General features: G+C 52.3%; 1 protein-coding gene across 14 annotated transcripts in view; it reads right to left on the bottom strand.

The window, feature by feature from the left end:
• The window catches only part of DLG3 (discs large MAGUK scaffold protein 3), a 63,460-nt gene that overhangs the window by 40,405 nt on the left and 793 nt on the right, over positions 1-22,262 (bottom strand). Inside the window, exons 1-12 of one of the 14 annotated variants that reach the window (XM_082445981.1) lie at positions 21,953-22,155; positions 20,801-20,883; positions 17,569-19,587; positions 11,240-11,293; positions 10,927-10,977; positions 10,374-10,498; positions 10,011-10,180; positions 9,578-9,714; positions 9,085-9,229; positions 8,311-8,470; positions 6,489-6,645; positions 5,976-6,078 (exon numbers count right to left, since the gene is read on the bottom strand). In XM_082445981.1, coding sequence (XP_082302107.1) covers positions 5,976-6,078; positions 6,489-6,645; positions 8,311-8,470; positions 9,085-9,229; positions 9,578-9,714; positions 10,011-10,180; positions 10,374-10,498; positions 10,927-10,977; positions 11,240-11,293; positions 17,569-17,628 — 1,162 coding nt within the window. In that variant the 5' untranslated portion in view covers positions 17,629-19,587; positions 20,801-20,883; positions 21,953-22,155. Of the gene's footprint in view, positions 1-4,990; positions 5,127-5,463; positions 5,518-5,975; positions 6,079-6,488; positions 6,646-7,548; positions 7,773-8,310; positions 8,471-9,084; positions 9,230-9,577; positions 9,715-10,010; positions 10,181-10,373; positions 10,499-10,926; positions 10,978-11,239; positions 11,294-14,334; positions 15,134-17,564; positions 20,752-20,800; positions 20,884-21,952; positions 22,156-22,262 lie in introns of those variants that run through there. The other 13 variants (XM_082445982.1, XM_082445971.1, XM_082445983.1 and 10 more) reach the window with 13 other exon arrangements.

The following is a 22,262-nucleotide window of genomic DNA, read 5'->3' as shown; positions in this document are numbered from 1 at the left end:
ATATATAACCAAGAGAAATAAAAACACATGCCCATGCAGAAAACTGCATACAGATGTTCAAAGATAGTATTCATAATAGCCAAAAGAGTGGAAATAACCCAAATGCCCATCAACTCATGAATGGATAAACAAATTGTGATATATTCATATAATAGAATAGTATTCAGTCCTGAAAAGAAATAAAGTACTGATACATGCTACAACACAGATGAACCTTGAAAACACTATGTCAAGTGAGAGTAGCCAGTCATAAAAGACCATATATGAATCCATTTACACAAAATGTCCAGAACAGGCAAATCCATAGAAGCAGGAAGTAGATTAGTAGCACTGAGGGGGATGGGGAGGTTGGTGGGGCAGTGGGGTGGGGAGGGGGCTGGGGGGACAGCTAAAGGATTCAGTTTCTTTTTGAGGTGGTGAAATGTTCTAAAATTAACTGCTGTGATGGTTGCACAACTCTGTGAATTTTACACCATTGAATTACACCCTTAAATGAGTGAATTGTAAGTTCATAAAAAAATGAATGACAAATACAACTCTATTTCACTTGAAGAAATGGGAAATTCCTCTTTACTGCATTAGTATTCTTAGGTCTGCACACATTTGCTGTTAAGTCAAGCCAACCAATTCCCATCTTTTGGCTCCTGCTGAGGTTCCCCCCACAATATCATTCTATGGTGGTCTTCCCAAGTCCACGTTCCTTTTGCAGGAGGGGGGGGGTCTCCTTCAGGCTTCCAGCAGTCCCTCTACCCCCAGGTTACCTCCTCCTTTGGTACAGTAGTTTGTGGTCATCAAGACTTAAAAAGCTGACATTTGGGGCCTTACCTGCTGGCGCAGTGGTTAAGAATCCGCCTGCCAATGCAGGGGACACGGGTTCAATCCCTGGTCCAGGAAGATCCCACATGCCACGGAGCAACTAAGCCTGTGCTCCTCAACAAGAGAAGCCACCGCAATGAGAAGCCCGTGCACCGCAACGAAGAGTAGCCCCCGCTCGCCGCAACTAGAGAAAGCCTGCACACAGCAACGAAGACCCGACGCGGCCAAAAATAAATAAATTTATTAAAAAAAAAAAAAGATGACATTTGGGAGTTGGCTTTAGTCCATTTTTTAACAGCTTCTGGCACCTGAAGAGTCTCAGAGCAGTATCTTCTGGGTAGAGAGAGGGGGCTCACAGCTTCTCTGCTGTGGAGAGAGGTCGTTGTGGTCTCTTGGCAAAAGCCCTGGACACGAAGTTCTCAGGAAATCTGACTTCAAATTGTGATTCTGCCCCTTACTGGCTGTGGGACCTTGAGCAAGTCACTCAACCTCTCTGATCCTCACTTTCCTCATCTGTAAAATAGGGATAATACCACCTATCCCACAGGGATATCCTGAAGATTAATGCTTACAAAAGCCATCTAGAACATAGACATACTCAATAATTCAACAAAACATGTGCCAGGCTCTGGACTAGGTGCTGGGGCACAAAGAAAAATACAATAGTAGCTGCCTTCAAATTGTTCAGTGTAGAAATGCTGTTAACAGGAATTCATTTTCTTCCCTCCCTACATTAGCCTCCTTTTAGGATGGCAACAGGAGTTTCAGAACTTTGATTCTTTGCCTTGATAAACTTTCACCTCTGTGCTCTCAAAAGAGATCATGCTGATGGGGTGGCAGCTATGTTTACATCCCTCACTCTCAAACAGGGGAGATGGGGTGGTAAACTTAAATGTTATGGGGAAAATATCCCTTTTATGCTTTCAAGTTATTACCAACACTGATCCTTACACTCTTCCAGGCCTTACCTGAAGGTGTTTCCATGGTGAAAAGTGTGCTTCTTCAGCACTTTAAAGTAAGTATGGAAAACCCTAGTTCTTTCTCAGTCCCTGTACCCCCAGCCTGTCTGGATTTATATTCCAGTTGAAAAGACTAGTCACAAAGGATCAGTTCCCAGTTTAGCTACCTTAGTGACCAATTTCTGGCTCACCTCCTGATTTGGGGTTCAGAATCTATGCTAAAAACAAAAGGGCTTTCCAGAAAAATACTAGCTGAGTTTATAAACAGAGGCTGACACAAAGCAACTAGGGAGGAAAATGTAGGAGATAGTTTCTAAATCAAAATGTTATAACATGAAAACCATCCTTCCCTTGGTGGAGCAATTCCACAAGTCACAGAAAAATATTTTTCATTTTAGAATAGATTGGAGGAGAGCCTCTGCCAAGAGCCAGTTGTTTAAATTTTCAATTTGAATTTTAAGCAGGATTATACATGCCCAAGAACATCATGCTATTTTTAGCTAAATAGGTAGGATTGCTGTGTCCACAACTGTTTGGAGCAATCAGGAGTGAAACTATTAAACAGCATCTCTCACTGTAGTACCTTATCATTTGGCACTTCTATATCTATTTTAATATTTTCCAAAGCTTCATCATACAAATATTTGTAAAGCACCCATGCTTAGGCACAATACAAAGTTTAAATAGATAGACAAGGTTCCTATCTTCATTATGGTTCAACCTATTAAGCAACCAGATATATGAAAGAATCTCACAATTAGAGCAAAGTCAGAGCTGCCATCCAGCCCCTAAGAGCCCAGATGAGATACATCAGGAAGCCACTGTCCTACACCTATCACCCTTCCAATGCTTGCACCATCTCTATGTATTCAAAAGAGAGGGGTAATGAAAATGTTCTAAAATCGACTGTGATGATGAATGCACAATTCTGTGAATACACTAAAAGCCACTGAATTGTACACCTAAATGGATGCATTGTATGGTGTATGAATCATATCTCAATTAAGCTGTTAAAAAAAAGGAGAAAAATTGTTCTTACTCTGATTGTTCTAATTAGTGAAAGCTATTTTTTTTAAGCTCTCGTACTAAAGGATATCTAGCTAAAGGCTGCACTGGTTTGGCAATGGTGCCTCAAGGGCCACCATGGAGACCACTCTAATCTTTCCCTAACCCCCTCTTCCATTATTTTCCCAGTTCCTTTCCTCTGCTCCAACTAGGTCTTAGGTTTCTCAGGTATTCCCAAGCACGATTTGTCCCAGCTGGTGGACTTCAGGATTAAACTGATTGCTGACCCTCAGCAACTTTCCCTTCATGACCTTAGGCAAGTCATGTCCCTGCTCTCCTGTCGCTGTTCTGGTTTGCACAATGAGGGATTGGACTACGTGATCCTTTCCAGCTCCCACATTCCATGTGAAAAAAATACAAATGATGAACACTTACTTGGCCAATAACATACAAAGTCTCTGCCATTTTAGCCAACAAACATATATTTGGATTATTCATTTTGTAAATGCCTATGTGATGCAATCCTCCAAAAAACAGTATTTAACATAATTATAAAACGATCAACATGGAGTCTTTATTCTTAAAAACTATCCCTTTATCAAAGAAAATTCAGAGCCCAACACGGAATGCTTGATAGTCTCTCCGGACCTGTTTCCAAGGGTCCATTTTTGAATGGGAAAAAAAAAAGCTTTTGCATGTTGGGGCCCTGTTGGATTTTCCAAACCAAAGGAAGAAATGAGATTGGGGTGGCAGAGCCTTAACAACAGTAGTTCAACTAAATCCTAAGAGAAGAAAGGCTTTGTTTGGCAAATGGTAGAGAAACCTAGCATAAGACAGCACCTCGACAGACATCAAAAATGCTCAGAAATATGCCCAGAGAGCAATGAACACTGAAGGAATCCCTTTAGCCAGGACAACTTGCAGCTTTTTATGCAAATCAATTACATTCTCCTAACAAAACTCGGAGAAACATGTAGTCACCAGTTTCCAACATACTACCACCAGACAAATTCACAGTATTGTTTCCATGTGCCCAGCATCAGTGAGCAAAACCGAAAGAAACACATCAATTTCTCCTACACACACACACACAAATATGCAAGAGAAACCATTTTCTTTGCAGAACCTACGTTGCCTAAGTTGTGGGCATGAAATGGATAAATATTGGTTGCTAATAAAAATTAGATGGTGAGCTCTACACTGAGAAGCAAACAGCACGCGCAGGCATCATAAAAACAATAACCCTAATGTGTGTTTCTTGTCATTAAGCTGGACACCCAACATGGAAAGAAACGACTCAAAGTGTCCATTTGCATCCCTCTTTCCCACTACCTCAGACCAACAAGCTCTCCTGTTAGTCACCTCCCTACACTTGTCCCCATCAAAAGAGCCTAGTGCATAAGGTTGCAGGCCCCTCTCTTGTTGGCCTTCAGGCTCCTGGCTTGAGGCGCTGAACAAGGGGTAGGGAGGGGGGCGGCGGAAAGGACAAAGGTAAGCGCTTTCGATCCCTCACGGCTTTGCAGCAGGGCTGCCAGCCTCTCCCCATTCTCATCACGGAACAGAGCACCTGCCCAGGAGAGGGCCCTTCCTCCACCTTAGTAACCGGCCCTGGGGCCTAGGTGTCCCAGGAGCCCAGGCGCTGCAGCCCTAAGGGACAAAGGCCGGCCTTACAAAGAGGAGGGGGAGGCGAAAGGGGTCGGCGACAGTCGCAAACGCTGGCAAACAAAAGCGGGCGTGGGGGGGCCCGAGAACACCAAGCCCACCTCGGGGGTTCCCAGAGGTCGCCAGGTCGGGGTGGGGGGGAAAGGAGGCGTAGTAACGGATGTGGGGGAGGGGAAGACGGAGAAAATTCCTCTGAGGACCGAGATTAGGGAGCTGCTGGGGGCGCAGCCGCCGGCAGGAAGGAGACTGGGGGGCGGACAGAGGTTCCAGGCGAGAAGGGGCAGAGTTCGTGGGTGGGGAGAGGTGATGGCCAAGAGGTGGAGGCCGGCCGGGGCTCAGCCGCGCGCGTTGCTCTGCGGGGCCGCGAGGGGCCCTCGGGAGGGGCTCCAAAGCCGCGCGCCGCGCGGGGCTGGGGACACGCGGCCCAAGGATTCCGGGGAGAGCTCAGAGTTGGGGGCGCAGTGTGGGAAAAGAGAGTCTGAGAACAGAACCGTAGAGAGGCTAGGGGGGACTGTGAGGGGGCCTGACCCCCGTCCGCCCCACCTCACCTGGCGCCGGGTCGGAGTCCAGGTCTAGTGCTGAGAAAGCGCCAGCTCCGGCCGGCCCCTCTGTCCCGCGCGGGAGACCACGGACACAAAGCGGGCCACGCGGGAGGAGGTGGGGAGGAGGGGGAGGAGGAGGAGGAGGAGGGGGGAGGGGAGGGAGGAGGAGGAGACGCCTGAGGCGCCCGAGGCGGGGAGGGGGGGAAGGAGGGGGGCCCGCCGCCCTCCGCCTGGGTCAGGGGGCGGGGCGTGAGGCTGGAGGCCGCGCTCGGCCGGCCAATGGCCACCCCGCCGGCCGGCTGGCTCAGGCGCGCTATCCCGCAGCTCACCTCGGCACCTGGGCCTTGGCTGGCCCCAGCCAATCAAACGCTTTCGTTTGCATAACCGGCCCCGCCCACTCGCCCAAGCCGGGGGACTGCTCCCGCAGAACACAAAGAAGGCCCCCAGCAGGGAAAGGGGGTCCACTTACGATTCCCTACCTGGAGAGCCTAGCATCACCTTTTCAGCGCGTTTATGGCTGTTTCACGGTCACCCTGATGAGGGGAGAAGTGGGGGTCATAGAGGTTTGGCCCAAGCACTCAAGAGGTCGGTACTCTTCTCCCTCAAGTCCTTCTAACCGAGAACTACCCTCCTGTTCCAGGGAACACAGTTATGATCTTCGCCTCTTGAGCCCTCCGCCTCTGCCTCCCTCCCCCTCCCCTTTTTCCAGTCGCCCCATTCTCTGCGCTTCCTCCCGTAACCTGCTGCCCACTACTGGCCTTCAGCTGCATTGCAGCCCTATTCACCAGGCTCTGAGCACAGCCTTGATTGATACTCCCAAGCTGTCCAAACCTACCCCAGACCAGAAGGAAAACGAGAGAGGAAGAGGTTACTGTACCAGTGTAAGAAGGGACCTAGTCAAGTGGCTTTGTTACCTATGATGGCAAAAAGCCAGCAGTTAGTAATAAGTCTAATCTCCCCAAATCATCTTGTTCCACCTTCCTTCTCCTACCTTCAGGTCTGTACTGGGCCACAATAGTGACTGACTGGCCAGCTCGTTTCAGAGCAGCTGCAGCCTGCTCATGAGTTGCATTCCTCAGGTTCACGCCATTCACCTGTCCAAAGAGAGGAGTTATGAGCCACCCCAAAAGCAAGAAAGGAGTCCTCTGTTGTAGCAGTTAGGAGAGGGAGATGGGTAGCCCATCCCTAAGCCTACTTGGATGCCTTTCTCAATATCCCATCCTTGCCCCTAGGACGAGACCTAAAGGATACACCTCTAGCGTAATAATATCTTTGTGGGGGTCAAATGCCAGCCAGGGTTAAGATCCAAGAGATACTCACTTCCTCCTTAAGTATAAGTCTGGTCCCTGTCCCTCACTAAGGACATCTATAAAGAGAATATGTTTTCTCCAGCTCTTAGCCTTCCCCCACTTCAAGAAGCATTCCTTGGAGACAGCGAGGTCTTCCCTCCTCCCTTTCAGACTGGCATAGCTCCCATCCTCCCACCTTGCCTTTGTCTCCTCACCGATAAGATCCGGTCTCCTCTGCGCAGCTCCCCACTCAGGTCAGCTGGGCCTCCTGCCAGGATGAAGGAGACGAAAATGCCTTCTCCATCCTCTCCTCCCACGATGTTGAAGCCCAGGCCTGTGGAGCCCTTGTGCAGGATGATCTTGCGGGGCTCTCTGGTGGGAAAGGAGTGGAAGGGTCAGGACAAAGTAGGTATAAACTGTTGTCCCTGTGAAGGCCAGCCTGGAACAAGGCCCATATGGCTGTAGAAGGACTTAGGTCCCTAGGTATGATACTCTGTTGCTCCCTTTCTCTCCTGAAACCTGCTTGGCTGCTGTTTGCTGCCAGGTGCCAAGTTTCAGTTGTTCTTCCTCCCTTCTTCCTGAGGGCTTGGAGTCAACTTCCCAGTGGACAGTCCCCGACTCTCTCTGGTCAACAAACCCCTACCCTGGGCTCTAGAGACCATATCTCAGAGCCCACTCACTGGTCCTCTTCCTCCCCAGATTCTCCCATCCTACCAACTGGTGTGATTTGAACCCTGGGCCACAAGAAGGGGAATCAGTTAGGGGCTGTGGGATGGCCCTGGGGTTGATTGCACTCACCACCCACAAACTGTGCATACTTACTTTATACATGCTTCTCCGCAGTCTCAAAAATCCACCGACCAACTATGACCCCTCCTACTTTCCCCAACAACAGATTTAGTCAACAGCTAGCACTATGTACCCTTGCTGGGTGATGTGGGAGATAGAGATAAAGAAATCCCAGGTCCCCAGAAGAAGCTTAGGAGCCTAACTGAAGAGAGGAGACAAACACATGAAAACTCCAACTCCAACTAACCATGTCTAAGGAATCCCTCTGTAAATGGTCACAGTGTCATCAAGTGAGAGCAGCTGCGGCTCCTGTATATCCATACAACCTGACTCAGCACACTTGCCCAGCCCACTGCCTTCACTTTAAGCATCTTTCACCCGAGGAGCCCCAGGTCCGAGGCTCTTCCCTTCTTGCTCCCAGTCTCAGGTGCAAGGCTCCTTCCCTGAGACCCGGATGCTCTTGCTAAAGCCCTCCTCTCCTCCTACCTGGCATCCCCTCCAGGCCGCAGGGAGCGGAGCGGCCAGGCCCACCTCTGCGAAGCCCTCCTCCGCGAAGCCCTCCTCCAGGCCGAGGCCGAGGCCGAAGCCGAGCCCAAGCCCAGGGGCAAGCCGGAGCCTGAGAACTTGCGTGCCCTCTCCATGGCTCCTCCAGCTCTCCCCCCTCCTCCAACTCCGTCCGCCTACCCTTCCGGCTCTACTGCAGCCAGCCCAGCAGCCTCCCAGGCCCCACCCTGCAGCAAACCTGTCCCCCGGAACCCCTGCCGGCCCAACCAGTTCCGCGGCGGCAGCAGCCGCCAGAGTGGGGCGGGGCCGTTCCCTGCGTGCGAGGCCACCTGGCCCGCCAGCCTCCCAGCATCCCGGACCAACCCCACCGGCTGAACTGCTCTCTTCTCTAACGTGGAATGGTTGCGGCAGAGGGGGCTGCAACTGTCTCGGGGCAGGAAATCCGGCAGCCTCCACCTCCTCAGCCCCCTAAACACTCCATCCTACCCTTTCTCTGCACTTCCGAATGGGGGCCACACACTTGGCACTCCCCCTGATGGTAGAACTTGTCCCTGCAGCCACCTCTGTCCCTCCTTAGGGCCCCAAGGGCTTGAGAGGGGGCCTCAGACCCCAAAGACAGGAGCGATGAGGGCTTTATCTTCTTTGCCATACTACAAGGAGGCCTGTGGCCAGCGAGAAGCGATTCCTCTCCGCCCCATCCCTAGGTAGGATTCGGAGGGGCGGGGCGGGGGGGGCGGGTCTTACCTGGTGAAGTCCTCCTCAGCCAGCATGTGCCTGGGGATAGGAGAGTAGCGGGCGGGGGGAACCTGAGGAGGAGCAGGGTAGCTGACCTTGCTCTCCACAGCCCCGAGATAACCCAGGCTGGAGTTATGGCTTATGTGGTTGTCAGCCAAGGCAGTAAATGCTGGAATCGAGAAAGGGAGAGAAAAGTTCCGAGACCACTCCCCAGTGGTACCCTACTCCACCCGCCACCAAGGGCTGACCACCACCCCCCCAACCTCAGATGCAAAGAGACCAGACCGAGGGATGCAGATTCCTCAGGCGTCTCCTCCCCACTCCACCCCCTAGGGTTCCTCCTCCACAGTCCCTTTCTGAATCCTGAGCTCACTCCTGTGAGTCTTAGAAAGAGCTAAAGTCAAGGCAATCTACAAAGAAAGGCATGACTAGAGGTGTGACTAATAATAATCCCTCACATCTCTATAGCCTGATACAGTTTTCCAAGGGCTTTCTCGTCCGTGATCTCATTTGATCCTTGCAGCAGTCCTATGAGGAGGGCAGCACATATATCATTAGCTCCATTTTGCCAAAGAGGAAACTAAAGACAGGTGAAAGGGACCTGTCCAAGGGCACCCAGGTATAAGGGACAGGGCTGGGATTTGGACTCAGCTTTCCTGAGCACCACTCTTATTCTCTCTCTCTCTCTCCTTCTCTCTCTCTTAACAAGGAGCATAAACTTCTTCCCCTCCAGAAACCAGGGGGCAGGGCTTCAGGACAGGGACAGGGCAGGCTGGTACGTACTGCTGGCATAGTCGGGGGGTGCATACATGTCGTTGAGGTGGAGGCTGCCTGGCTTGGCCACCTTCAGATAGACCATATCAGATGTGTTCTTCAGCGAGGCCACAGCTTCCTCATGCCTCACATCCTGCAGATTGGTGTTGTTCACCTAGGAGAGGAGAGGCCTTAGGGCTAGCACTGGGGAGAAGAAGGGAGGGCCTCCCCAGAGAGCCCTGAGGGGTGCCCTTTCAGTGAAATTCAACAGTGCTCTATCTAACAGAGGTCCAAATACAGTGCTGTGGGGGGCAGACAAGCAGGGGTTAGGGGTGGACAGGTGAGGGAGTTCCAGCCATGAAGAGGACTAGGGCCTTGCTATCTGGGGACACACAACTCAGATGATGCTCTTGAAATTTCCCATGATGCCTAGTCCCTGAGTGAGGTTCAGGTGGAGGGAGAGGCTACTAGAGCTCCACCTCCCCACCCCACCATTTGGGCATCCCCGGGAAGGCTGTCTCACCGCCAGCAGCCGATCCCCGATCTGTAGGCGTCCATCCTTCTGAGCAGCACCCCCCTCAATGATCTTGGTGATGTAGATGCTGTTGTCTCCTGGGATGTGCTGGTTGCCAATCCCCCCAGCAATGCTGAAACCCAGGCCTGGGCGGGAGCCAGCAGGGAGTGGGAGAGGGACACAAGGAGAAGTTAGAGCACGCAGTCAATCCCAACCCCAATCCCCCGCACCCAGCCAAGCCACCAGCCCCATAGGAGCTCCCCCCAGGGATCCCAAACACCAGGCTGCCATCCCGAGGTCAGTACAGGTGAGATGTGAGATCAAGAAAGAACACTGTGAGCTGCACCAGGGAGTCAGGAAGGAAGTGAGGGTATTCCCTTCCAATTCCTACAGGGCCAACCAGGGGCCTCTGGCCAGAGCACGAGAACCCAGAGGGCCGCACCTTTGGGCCCTTTGAGCAGGTTGACCTCCATGATGGTCTCTGGTGGGGGCTGTCGCCTCCGTACCACCAACCGCACCACAGGGCCGGCCTCCTTCAGCGCCTCCACCGCCCGGCTGTGCACCACCTCTGACACATCCACCTCATTCACCCGCAGCACACAGTCATTCACCCTGTGGGGGAAGCCCAAGAGGCATGACACCCTGCCACCACCCCTCCACCCCCTCTCCCACCTCCTCCTCTCCCTCCCTTCTCTCCCCCTCCCCGTCTCAGATCTAATGGAAGGGTCATTCTGCCAGGCGGCCCTCCTCCCCTCACCTCCATCCTGCCCCTGCCGTCCCCAGCCCTGCTTCCAGGCCGCCTCACCCCAGCCTCCCGTCCATGGCAGCTGCTCCACCAGGGATAATCTTGGTAATAAAGATGCCAGGGTCATCGGGGACATGGGGGTTGTCGATGCCACCAGCAATGCTGAAGCCCAGGCCAGAATTGCCCTGCAGAAGGAAGTGGAGGGGCACAGTTTGCTCATGCAGAAGGCATGGGGGAGGGTTTCCGGGGCCCCATCTACCCCTGCCCCCCCCCCCAGAGCAGCTTCTCCAGGCCTCAGAAGGGGCCACGGCAGGCTGGGGCACATTCGTCACGAATCTGGCAGATTCCCAGCCTGTGCTGACCATTCTGGCGTGGAGGCCTCAGCGAAGCCATCCCCTCCCCAATTCCCCAGGCCTCAGCGAGCAAGGTCAATTAATATTTGTTAGTCAGTTGATTGATTGATTGTTGCAGTGATGCAGCCTCTGAGGGCCGCCGTTTCCCCATTCTCTCAATGCAGGTCCCCCATGAGTCTTGAGACCAAGGTTCAGGGCCCTCCCCTCTCCCCGTTCTAACCCTGCCCTCCCATTTCATCCTGCCCCACCTCCAGACTCACCCGCTCAAGGACTATCTCTTCATACTTGAACATGCCATCACTGCCATTCACCTAGGGGAAGACACAGGCAGGGCCCTAAGTGCCTCCTGCGCCGCCCCCTCCCCCCGGCCCCCTGGTCAACCTGCTTGTCCCCCAACTCCCCACAGAGTAGGAGAGCCCAAATTGACCCTGAGACACCTGTTGGCCACAGATGGGACAGGCTGACCCTGAGGAGGCCCCCCTCCCCTTGCTTCCAGCCATATCAGGCCCAACCCAGCTGCTCATGTAGCCCAGATCAATTGTCTGGGACCGAGCCAGCCAGTGGTGCACTCACCAAGAGGATGGGCTCCAGGGCCTCGGGGTTCACTAGGAGGGGTGCAGGGCTGGCCTGAGGGGGATGGCAGAAATGGAACATGGCAGGCAAACCATGCCACACTCAGCATCGTGGGGGCACCCAGTGGCCTGGACAGGGACCTGCTCCCCTTCTGAACAACAGCTCTCCCTGACTTGGGATCACAGACTCCCACCACGTCAGAGCTGGAAGGACAGCAGACGCCATCTTGTCCAACCTCTCCCATGTGACAGATAGTGACACTGAGGCCCAGAGAGGACACAGGTTGTGCCTAAGGGCACACTGGGAGTTAGTGGCAGAGCAGGGGCTAGAACCTGGATCTCCACATGCTCTTTTGAGTAAAGCAAGCTGCCAAGGCCATTGATGTTCTGGCCACTCATCACCTTGCCCAGCAAAGCTCATGGGAAAAAGAAAAGTTACCCCCTTCAGAGTACCTCATGAACCCTCATTCTATCTCCTGTGTCCCCAAGAACCCAATTCCTCAAATGGGCAGAAGTCAATCCATTTTCTATCAAGGGGCTTTTGATCCCGAACCCTTTGTGTTTCCCAGCAGAAAGGGATCTGCTCGGGAGTCAGAGGCAAAGCCAGGGGTGGGACAGGAGCAGAGTGGACAAGATGCCCCATGAGGGAGAAGCTGATGACCCATGGACTGATTGGCAGCAGAGTCCACGGCCTTCAACATGCAATAGCCACAGGAGGAGAAGCAAGGGAAAGGGATGGAAACACAGGGTTGGTCTGACCAACTCACAGAGATGGCCTCTCAGACAGGACTTACTTGTGGCCACTGTCAAGTGAAAATGTGATTCTGGACAGACAAGTAGCACCTGCTCGCTGGCTTTCACTCTTATCCCCAAGAACGGAGGAGCCCTCTTGCCTCTCTCCCTAGATAGACTGGTGCCCCTCCCCCATCTTTCTCTGGCTGTGTTGCCCCTTTCCTGACCCCTGGTCTCCTCATTTGAAGAGGGAAGCTACAAACCCAGGGTGAGGGCTCCTCTGCATGCCCTGCTCTGCTTCCCCTCCCACCTACACCCCACACAGCTTTGGCTTCGAAAAGCAGAGAGGAGGAGAGGAGGAGAGGGCCAGCTAGTCACGCCTCCACCTTTTCTGGGCCGGGCCCCAGGACTTTTTGCCCTGCAGCCCTAGGAGTTGGTGGGAGGATTCTCCCTGCAGCCCTACTCCTGTCCCTGATCCCAGGAGGAAGAACCGATGGCTCTTAAGAGCCCGGAAACCAACACCACTGCCTGAAGTACCATGCAACAGACACATAGGCAAAAGGATTTCCATGTAGCTCTTGTATGCATCTGGTACACCATGTGTGCCCACATGTGATAGCCATACTTCAAGTCCAGCTCTGGTGAGACCCAGCAGCTCCCAGCTTCCACTGGTCCACCCTCCAGCCTCCCACCACCCCCCTCAGGGAACCTGCTCCCAGGGCCAGGAGCCATCCAGGGATCAGCCCTGGCAAAGACACCTTGACCAACTGGCCCAGCCTTGGGACTGGCAACTATCTACCAGTTGAGCAGGACAAGCACAAGAGAGTGTTTACAAGGGTAGGGCCCCAGGATGGAGGGGAATCCGCTGGAGAGGGCAAGGGGCCAAGGCAAGGGACACAGGAAACAGTCAGTGTGGACAGACAGAAGGCCAGAACCGAGGACTCCTCTCCCCAGGAAGTCCCCACCTTTGCTTCTGAGTGAGAGCACATCTGATCCCCAGAGGGGGACAGAGGTGGCCAGAACGGTCACCAGCTTGGGGCAGCCAGCACCTGCCCTCCACAACAAAGCCTCCTCCTCCCCTCTCCCTACCCTGGGGGCTGCAGAGCCGAATAACCAGACAGGCCCTCCGCCATGCATGCCAGGGACCTGGCTCTGCCGGCCCAGCCTCCATTTTGCTGCTTCTCCCACAGATGCTCCTTCCATTTTCTAAGCTGGCAGTTTAGGCTGGGAGTGGAAGCCGGAGTTGTGCCCAGCACCCAGGGGTTCCCAAGCTGTGCCAAGTCAGGGCTGGGGGGCCAAGTTCTCCCACATCTTGCGGTACCCACGGGGAAGATGCCCCACCGGGGCCAGTCCCTGCACCAGAGCAGCTGCCCCTTGCCTGGCTCCAGGCATCATGCCTGTTCTGGAGCAAGGAAGCTGGCTTCAGTCCCCCCCTTCGCCCCCTGAGTACACATACACACTTCAGAGCTGCTTGGACAAAAGAGTCCATCCTTCTCAGCAGCCTCTCAGCCTTGCTTGGGACGTGTCTCTCGCCTCCTCCCCCTCCCCTCCCTTGCCTGTCAAGCGCCTCTCACCAGGGACACCACACAGGCGCGCGCGCGCGCACACACACACACACACACACAGAGGCACACGCGTGCACACACTTGCAGCCACATGCTCACACACATATACATGTAGCCACACACACACAGGCAAACAGAGCCAAACCTGCAGCTTCATCTACAGAGACACCTCCACATTCAGAGAGACATCCCCACATGTCCATGTGCACATTCACACACAAAGGGACTAGGACGGAGAGGGACTCATGGCATCAAGGGATGAAGCTCAGCAAGCTGGGCACATGGGCTCCTCGACATAGATTCACAGGAGCTCCACTGCCTTCCTCCACACACCTCAACACACACACACACACACACACACACACACACACACACACACACACACACACATGTCCCCCCTACACAGAGCACCATGCCCCCTCCTCCCCTCCTGTGGAGACACACACCGCACACAGCCCCCGCAGAACCTCCCGCCCCCTGCCAGACACAGAGACACTGCTAAACCCCCCGCCCACGCTGAGGCGAACCCAATCCCCCCACACGGGAGAATGTGCCCCTCCGCCATGCCTTCGCCTCCTGACACACAGCTCCTCCCAATCCCCTCCAAATGGAGACCCCCAAACAGACACACTGGGAAGCACACATTTCCAACCGCCTCTCTTGGCCCAGCTGCAACGTTAGGGCTCAGGGTCTGCGGGCTGGGAGCCCCGGGAACCCGTGCTGCACCCCAGGCCTCCAGGCGCCCACTCCCCAGCCCCCGTGGGTTGCCCCACCACCTCCCCCCTTTGCTGATCCATACCTGCTCATACCAATCCCGGTTGGTACAGGTGCACTCGGGCCACCAGCTGGGGCCGCTGCCGTTGAGTTTGGGGGTGCTCTTGCCCGGGACTGGCTTAGGGGGCACTGGCCCCACATCCCGACCGGTGGGGATGAGCTTGGCCTTGGTGCGGGGGGTGGGGGTGGCCCCCGCCTGCGAGGGCAGGGTCTGCGAGCTGTAGCCCCCGTAACCGGCGCTGGCTCCATTGCCCCCACCTGGCCCGTAGGGGTCGGGTACCTGCCAGTCCCCGTAGCCGGGAGGCTCGAGGCGCCGCAGGGCGGCCAGGCGGGTCACCTCGTAGCACTCGGGGCACTTACAGCAGTGCTGGTGCTTGTGCATGGCACTGCCCCCCGCGGCCCGGACCCCCCAGCCCACGCCGGTTTCCACACCGCCGCTGCCGCCGCCGCCGCTGCCGCCAGGCTCCCGGGCACACTCACACTGCTCGGACCAGGAAGGGGGGGGCACCCGTGGGGGCGCCCGGGCGGAGCGGGGCCTGGGGCCGGGCGGGCGTCCCGGGGCCTCTGCCCCCACGCTGCCCCGCACCCACGGCTCCCCCTCCAGCACTGGCGGCTCCGTGTCGCCCGTCGTGGCTCCTGGGCCGAGGCCCAGCAGCAAAGAAGAAGCGGGAGCCTGGGCAGAAGCTGGGTGCTGCGAGGACCGCTCCCGCACTGGTCCCCAGGATGGATCTGAGTGGAGTCAAGAGCATCTCTCCCTGGCTCCCTTCTCAGTTGATTCCAGCCAATCAGCGTGCAGAGTCAGGCAGCGGCAGCGGCAGCGGCAGGAATGCTAAACAGCGGCTCCTTAAAGGAACAGAGGCAGTGGCGCCCCCAGGCTCAGCCCCAGCTCCCCAGATATCCGGGGTAGGGCCAACCCTAGGGCAGGGACAGGGGACTTGTGCCACGGGTGAGCTCAGCCCCCCCTCTCGTGCCCCCTCATCTCCAATTTCAGCCTGTCTTCGGCCCACTCCACCCCACCCCACTACCAAGAGGGAGTTGCAGGGAGATGCTCAATGGGTCCCCGGGCTTGCTCTGAGCTGGGGCCACCAGAAGTAAAGACTTGAGGCGGCAGAACAGATCGAAGGGACGTTAGAGCAGGGTGAGGGAGGTGCTCTCTCCTAACAGGGGACCAAGGAAGAGGGCAGCTTAGGAGGCTACTCTCTTGTCAGGGCCTCTTCCTCAGGACTATTGTTCTCTCAACCTCTAGGCCCCGAAATGACTGCAACCTCACACTTGACCTGCTTCCATCACCAATGAGGGACTCAAGCCTAGAACAGAAGGAAAGGGAAGCTCTAAGCTTTTGTCCCTGGCGCACAGATTCCTGTCTCCTCAACTCCACTCCTGCATGGTTATAATGGGGGAAAGAGCTTCAGGATGCCAAGAGAGTAAAGAAAGTCCAGGGCAGAAGGAAAGGTAAGAAGAGATCTGAAGTGAAAGAAATCCGGGGGTCTGGAGAAGAATTTGGGAATACTTACCCAAGGACATTTCCTTAGCCTCTCCTGGCTCAGTCTGTTGGCGGATGGAAGAAGGATGACATGCTGGGAAAACTCTTATCTTTTTGCTGTTCTTTTTGTCATTAGCTACCAATTACTGAGTCTTCACAAAGTCCTAAGTGCTTTACATGCAAACAAAACCCCTACCAAGGTGCTACTATTATTATCTGACTTTTACCGAGAAATTGAGGCTCAGAGATGTTAATACAGCTAGGTTACACAGGTGGAAGTGACAGAATCAGGATGCAAATCCTGGCCATTTGACTCCAGAGTCCACGCTCTGAACCACTCAAGTCCAACAGGTCTATTCTAAGTTCTCCTGCAGATCTCAGACCTCAGTTCAACGAACATTCATTGCACACCTACTCTGTGCAAGACCTTGACCTAGGCCCTAGGGCTACAGAAATTCATTCTTAAGTCAACAAGTATTCACTGAGCACCTGCTATGTGCCAGACACTGTTCTAGGATTTGAGGATACAGCAGCAAACAGAACAAAACACAATAAATCCCCGCCCTTGGGGTGCTCACATTCTAGTGAAAGGGCACAGACAAAAAATAGCACAAAAAATAAATGAAGTATATACTACGATATATGTTGATAAGTGCTATGGGATAAAAGAAAAAGAGCAGAGAAAGTGGGATTGGGAGTACTAGGGAAGGACATGAGGTTGTGATCATTTTTCTTCAAGCTTTTTACCCCTGCATTTTAACATGAAAATTTTCAAACATACAGAACAATTGAAAGAATTTTACAGGGAACAAACAGCCAATTGCCACCTAGATTCTCATTAACATTTTACTATACTTGCTTTATCACATGTATATCCTCCACATATCCTCTCCAACTTTTTTAAAAATGAAAACTTGCAAACATACAGAAATGTTGAAAGAATAGTACAAGGGACACCTATATATCTTCCTCACAGAGCCAACAACTGGCAATGTCTTGTTATATTTGCTTTATCGATCTATCTACAATTTCTTCTGAACCGTTCAAATGTACGTTACAGATTTCATTACACTCCTCCCCTAAATATTTCAGCATTCATCTTGTGGGAATAAAGACATTCTCCCACATAACCACAATATGATTATGACATCTAAGAAAATTAACAATAATTTCATATCATCTAATATCATCTAATGTCCAGTCTATATTCAAATTTCTCCAAACTTGCCTTTTAACATTTTTAACATCAGAACCTAATCAAGGCTGTCACATTGCATTCGTGTCTTTAGCCACTAGAACAGCCCCAATCTTAAAAGAAAAACTTTTTGAGATAATTATAGATTTACAAGGAAGTTGCAGAGACAGCACAGAGGGGGCCCGTGTACCCTTCACCCAGTTTTCCTCAATGATTGCATCTTACATAATTATAGTACAATATCAAAACCAGGAAATTGACATTGGTACAGTGTGTGTATAGTTCTATACCATTTTACCACATGCGGAGATTTCTGTAACAACCACTGCAATCAAGATACAAAACTATTTCGTCACCACAAAGACCTACTGGTGTCGTCATTTTAAAAGGTTGAGGAAAGTGTAAAAAACTTACTTCCCTTTAGGTCTCTTTACCATGTCTCATTTATAGTATGGTTGTCTTAAATATTTCCTCTACATATACTGAGCTTCACATCAGATGATGTTTTACTTATTGCTTCAACCATCAAACATTATTTAGACAACTCAAGAGAAGAAGGAAAGTCTGTTGTACGTACTTACATTTTTACTCATTCTATTCTTTCTTCCTTCCCGATGTTCCAAGATTTCTTCTTTTATCATTTCCTTTCTGTTTTGAGAACTGCCTTTAACCACTCTTTTAGGGTGGGTCTGCTGGTGCCATGGTCTCGTAGCTTTCCTTTTTCTGAGGATATCTTGATTTCTCCCTCATTTCTGAAGGATATTTTCACTAGATATAGCATCCAGGCTTGGCAGTTCTTTTAACACCTGAAATATGTTGTTGCCACTTCCTTCTGGCCACCATGGTTTCTGGTGAGAAATCGCTGATACTTAAATTGTTTTTCCCCTGTTGGTAAAGTGGTGTTTCTCTCTTACTGCTTTCAAGATTTTCTCTTTGTCTCGTTTTTAAAAGTTTGATTATAATGTGTCTTGGCATGGATTTGACTTTATCCTGTGTTGGGGGTTTGTTCAGCTTCTTGAATCTGTAGGTTTATGTCTTTTGCCAGATTTGGGAGATTTTCAGCCATCATTTCTTGAGGACTTTTTCGCCCCCACCCTTTCTCTTCTCCTTCTGGGACTCCGATGACATGAATGTTAGGTCTTTTGTTATAGTCCCACATGTCTCTGAGGCTCTGTTCATGTTTTTGTTTTCAGTCAAGTCACCTAGTCAAGTCTGTCCTTTTCTCCTTCTTTTAGCATCTTCCTATGTTTCTTTTATATATCACATACAGAGTTTTAGCTGTCCTTAGTGGGAGAAATAGGGAGAAGCATGTCTACTCCACTTGGGTCCAGAACTAGAAGTCTCCCATCTTTATTTTTTTTTAATTAATGACATTGGGTTTTTGAAAAGTACAACTCAGTTGTTTTGTAGAATATCCTACTTCTGGATTTGTCTGTTGTTTTTTTTTTTTCCCCTCGTGGTGTCATCTTGTTCCTCTATACCCTGTATTTACTGTAAACTGGAAATTAGAATAGAGGCAATCTTAAATAGGCTGGTCAAGGTAGGCCTCACTGAGAAAGTGACATTTGAACAAAGACTTGAGGGAGGTGAGGAAGGGAGCCATGCAGAAGAGTATACCTAGCAAGGGAAGAGCCAGTGCAAAGGTCCTGGGTAAGAAGTGCATCTGGCTTGTTCAAGAAACAGCAAGGAGGACCAAGTAGCTGGAGCAGAGTGGGAGGGAGAACGTACTAGGAGATACGATCAGAGATTTAGTAGGAGACCAGATTGTATAGGGCCTGTAGGCCATTGAAGGATTTTGGCTTTACTCTGAGAGAGATGGGGAGCCATTGGAGAGTTTTTGTGCTGAGAACTGACATGATCTGACTTGCGTTTAGCAGGATCACTCTGGCTTCCGTGTGGAGAATAGGCCACAGGGGACAAGGGTGAAGCAGTGAGACCAGTCAGGAGGCTACTGAGGTGATGCCAGTGAGACGTGATGGTGGTTTGGACCAGGGTGGTAGCACGGGAGGTGATAAGAAGTGATTGGTTTCTGGATGTATTTCAAAGAGAGAGTCAAAATGATTTACTGACAGATTGAATATGAGGTGTGGTTCCAAGGTTTTTTGGCCAGAGCAACTGGAAAGGTGAAACTGCCATCAACTGAGATGAGGACCGCTTTAGGGGAGGGGTCATTTGGGCGAAAAAGATCAGGTGTCCAGATTTGGACATGTTGAGTTTGAGATGTCTATCAGACATCCAAGTGGCAATGAATAGTAAACAGACCCTGTCGCCAAGGTGCTCAAAGTTAGAGAAATGGACATATAGAAGCATTTCATTACAGTAACTGTGAAAAGTGCTATTTCAGAGGGGTATACAAAAAAGCAAGTTATCAACTCTACTTGTGGGTGGTGAGGGGCTTACAAAAAGTTTCGTAAGAGATGACATTTTTAGTTTGCTCCTGAAGGGTGACTAGGTGTTCATTAGGTAGAGAAAAGAGAGGAGTGTCTTGTTTCCTGTATTCTTAGACCCTGGCACACAGCGGTTGCTCAGTCACACCCAACCCAGTCACTAGTTGTGTGACCTTGGCCGTTACTTTACTTCTTGAGCTTCAGTTTCTTTATCTGTGAAATGGAAATCATCATAGGGTTTTTGTGAGGACTAAATGTAAAACATTTAGCACATTACCTTGTACACAGTGGGTTAAGGTTAATTATTATTGTTGAATGAACAAATGAATGAATATCTTCCTTCCTTACCAAGTCTAGGCTAGGCTGGTAACTCAGGACCTTAAAGTCTTCTATATGCTCAGCAGTTTGCCAATACTATAGAGTGCTAGACTCTTTTCCTACATCGTAAAAGTAGCTCAGGAAAAACAAAAAACACCCTATAGCCTGGGCCTCTGAACTGCTCTGATTGAGGAATAAATATTGCTAAGCCTGGAGTGAATGGAGAGGGTCAAACTGCCTTCCCCACACCCCGTCCCCATTGACTGCTCTCTCTCTCCTCTCTCCTCTCTCCTCTCCTCTCTCCTCTCTCTCTCTCTCTCTCTCTCTCTCTCTCACAAACACACACACACACACACACATTTTCATTTTTAATGAATATGAGTTACATCCCTTTACATTCATAGTGAGCTTCTCCCCACTCTACAGGCTCTCTGATGCTCAGACTGGACTTGGTTGGCAAGTCAGCAACCTTGAGATGCTTTGACACTTGGAATCCCCTCCCAACTGCTAGAGTTCCAGCCTGAGGCCCCAGGGAGACAGGCGCCCCCTACAGGTCGAAAACAGCCCACGCCCCTGCAGGAGGTTGTGGTTGCTCGGCAACCGGGAGGCCCACACGGAGACTGAAGCCACAGAGGAGCCTGAGAAGGGATTTGGGAGAAGAAGGACTGTTTCTCACTCCTATCCACCGTTTCTCCAGCGCCCTCCCTCAGCAAACCGATGGGGTTAGGGCAGTGCGGCCCTCTGCTGTCTGATAACCTGGGCTCATTCTTGAAAGTACAGCTTCACTGGGTGACCCCAATCTTTTTGTGTAGAGAAATAATCACCCTTGCCCCAAAGCCCTCGGGTTTCACCTGGGTGCCAGAGACTGGGATTGCTGAAAGCAGGAATTTTCTGGTTTGCGAGTAAGGGGCATTGCTGTGGGTGTGCATCCTTGGTGGATGGGAATTCTAGCACATTGGGCGTGGGTAGGAATAATTTTGGTGATTAGTCTACTAAGGTATCAAGATTTCCCCACCATTCCCAAGGTATGGATTAGGGAACTCCTACTTTCCCCCATTAAAATAAAAAGGCCCCATAGGAACGACAGTATATAAAGGATCATTCATACCTTGGTGGAGACAAGTTTCTCAGTGGCTTTCCTGAATTAGATTTCTCTATGGAGTAGGGAGAGATCCTGAGGTCTGTTGACCCCTGTGAGTAGGGACAGAGCCCAACAAGAGGGAAAGAAACAAAAAGAAGAATGGCAGGGTAGTAACACAGAATTCGGCAGCTTCCTAGTGCTGTGTCTGGTTTGGGGCTAGCAAATCCTGTCAGCTCTGTGCCCTCTCTGTTAGGACCATGCTGAAGTATTCCGTCCTTGTGACGGCCTTTGGGGACCAGAAATCCACAGCTTTTCCTCCTAGTAACCTAGCATTCTGGCCCAGGAGTAGGTCCAAGCAGGCCGAAGCCGTGGGCACAATAATCCCTCCACTTGGGACTCATCTCTTCACTCTCAGTACAGCAGGAGCATCATTGTGGCAGAGCCCCAAGCCATGGCAAGCTTAGGGGAGAGCTGTGCCCGGAGTCTCGTCGTGGGCTTTCCCTCAAGAGTTCCAAGGTAGAGATACCAGGCTGAGGTACTGGCAGCCAGAGAGGTCCTGGTCCAGCCACTGCCCCAGTCCACAACATCTCCACAGCCGCACGATGGCAGGGGGAGGCTCCTTGCTCCCTGTGCTTCTAAACTGAACTGGGTCGGGGCTGTGCCTTAGCTCTATTAATAGCCCCCTAGCCCAGCCTGCTAGCCCCAAACCCGGATGCCAGAAGCTGTGAGTCAGCAGCTAAAAATAACGAGAGCAACTGCACCCAAACCCCAATGAGCAGCGCCCCTTGGCCCTCCGCCCTCAAGTTTTTGTCAATCTCAGCCTCCAGTCCAGAACCTTATAGAGGTTAAGTGCGCCATAGCTGTCCAGTCCTCCTGGGAAGAGAGGAAGGATGGGCGGTGGCAGGCTCAGGGCTGAGTGCTCAAGGCTAGGGGCAAGGGCTTGGGGCATTCCGGCGGAGAGTCTAGACTCTGAGGCTAGAGGACTGCAGCTGAGAGCCTGGGAGCTGAGAGGTGGAGGCTGCGGGGGTTGGAGACCCTGGATGTGGTCAGAGTCAGGTCGGAATGGGAGGGGAGGAAGAGGCTGCGGGGCTGCGAGGCTGGGCGACTGGGAGGGGACAGAAAAGTAGGGATGGGGGTGGGGGGGGAAGTCCATGCTGAGAGGTGAGAGCCCGGCAGTACCTGGGCGCCCCAGAGCTGAGGCCAGCAGTCGGTCTGAGGGGCGGGATCGGGAACAGGGAAAACTACGGAAATGCAGCTTGAAAAGGTAGTGTGTGGAAGAGGCGGTCCAAGGCGGCGTGGACCCCCGAGAAGACTGGGACCAGGCAGCAGCCGCGGCGTGGGCTCCCGGCGCTCCTCCCACCTCCCAGCCCGTCGCACGCCGATGCCCCCGCCCACCGCGCCTGCTGCAGGCCAGGTATGTTGGCGTGGACGGCGGCCTGTGTGTATATGTGCATGTGTGTGCATGGCGAGGGCGGGGTGGCGAGAAGGG

This window comes from Balaenoptera physalus, assembly GCF_965194825.1.
Source record: "Balaenoptera physalus genome assembly, chromosome: X".
In the NCBI taxonomy this organism is placed as follows: domain Eukaryota; kingdom Metazoa; phylum Chordata; class Mammalia; order Artiodactyla; family Balaenopteridae; genus Balaenoptera; species Balaenoptera physalus.
Note: the sequence above shows the minus strand (reverse complement) of the source record. Positions and strands in the feature narration are given on the sequence as shown.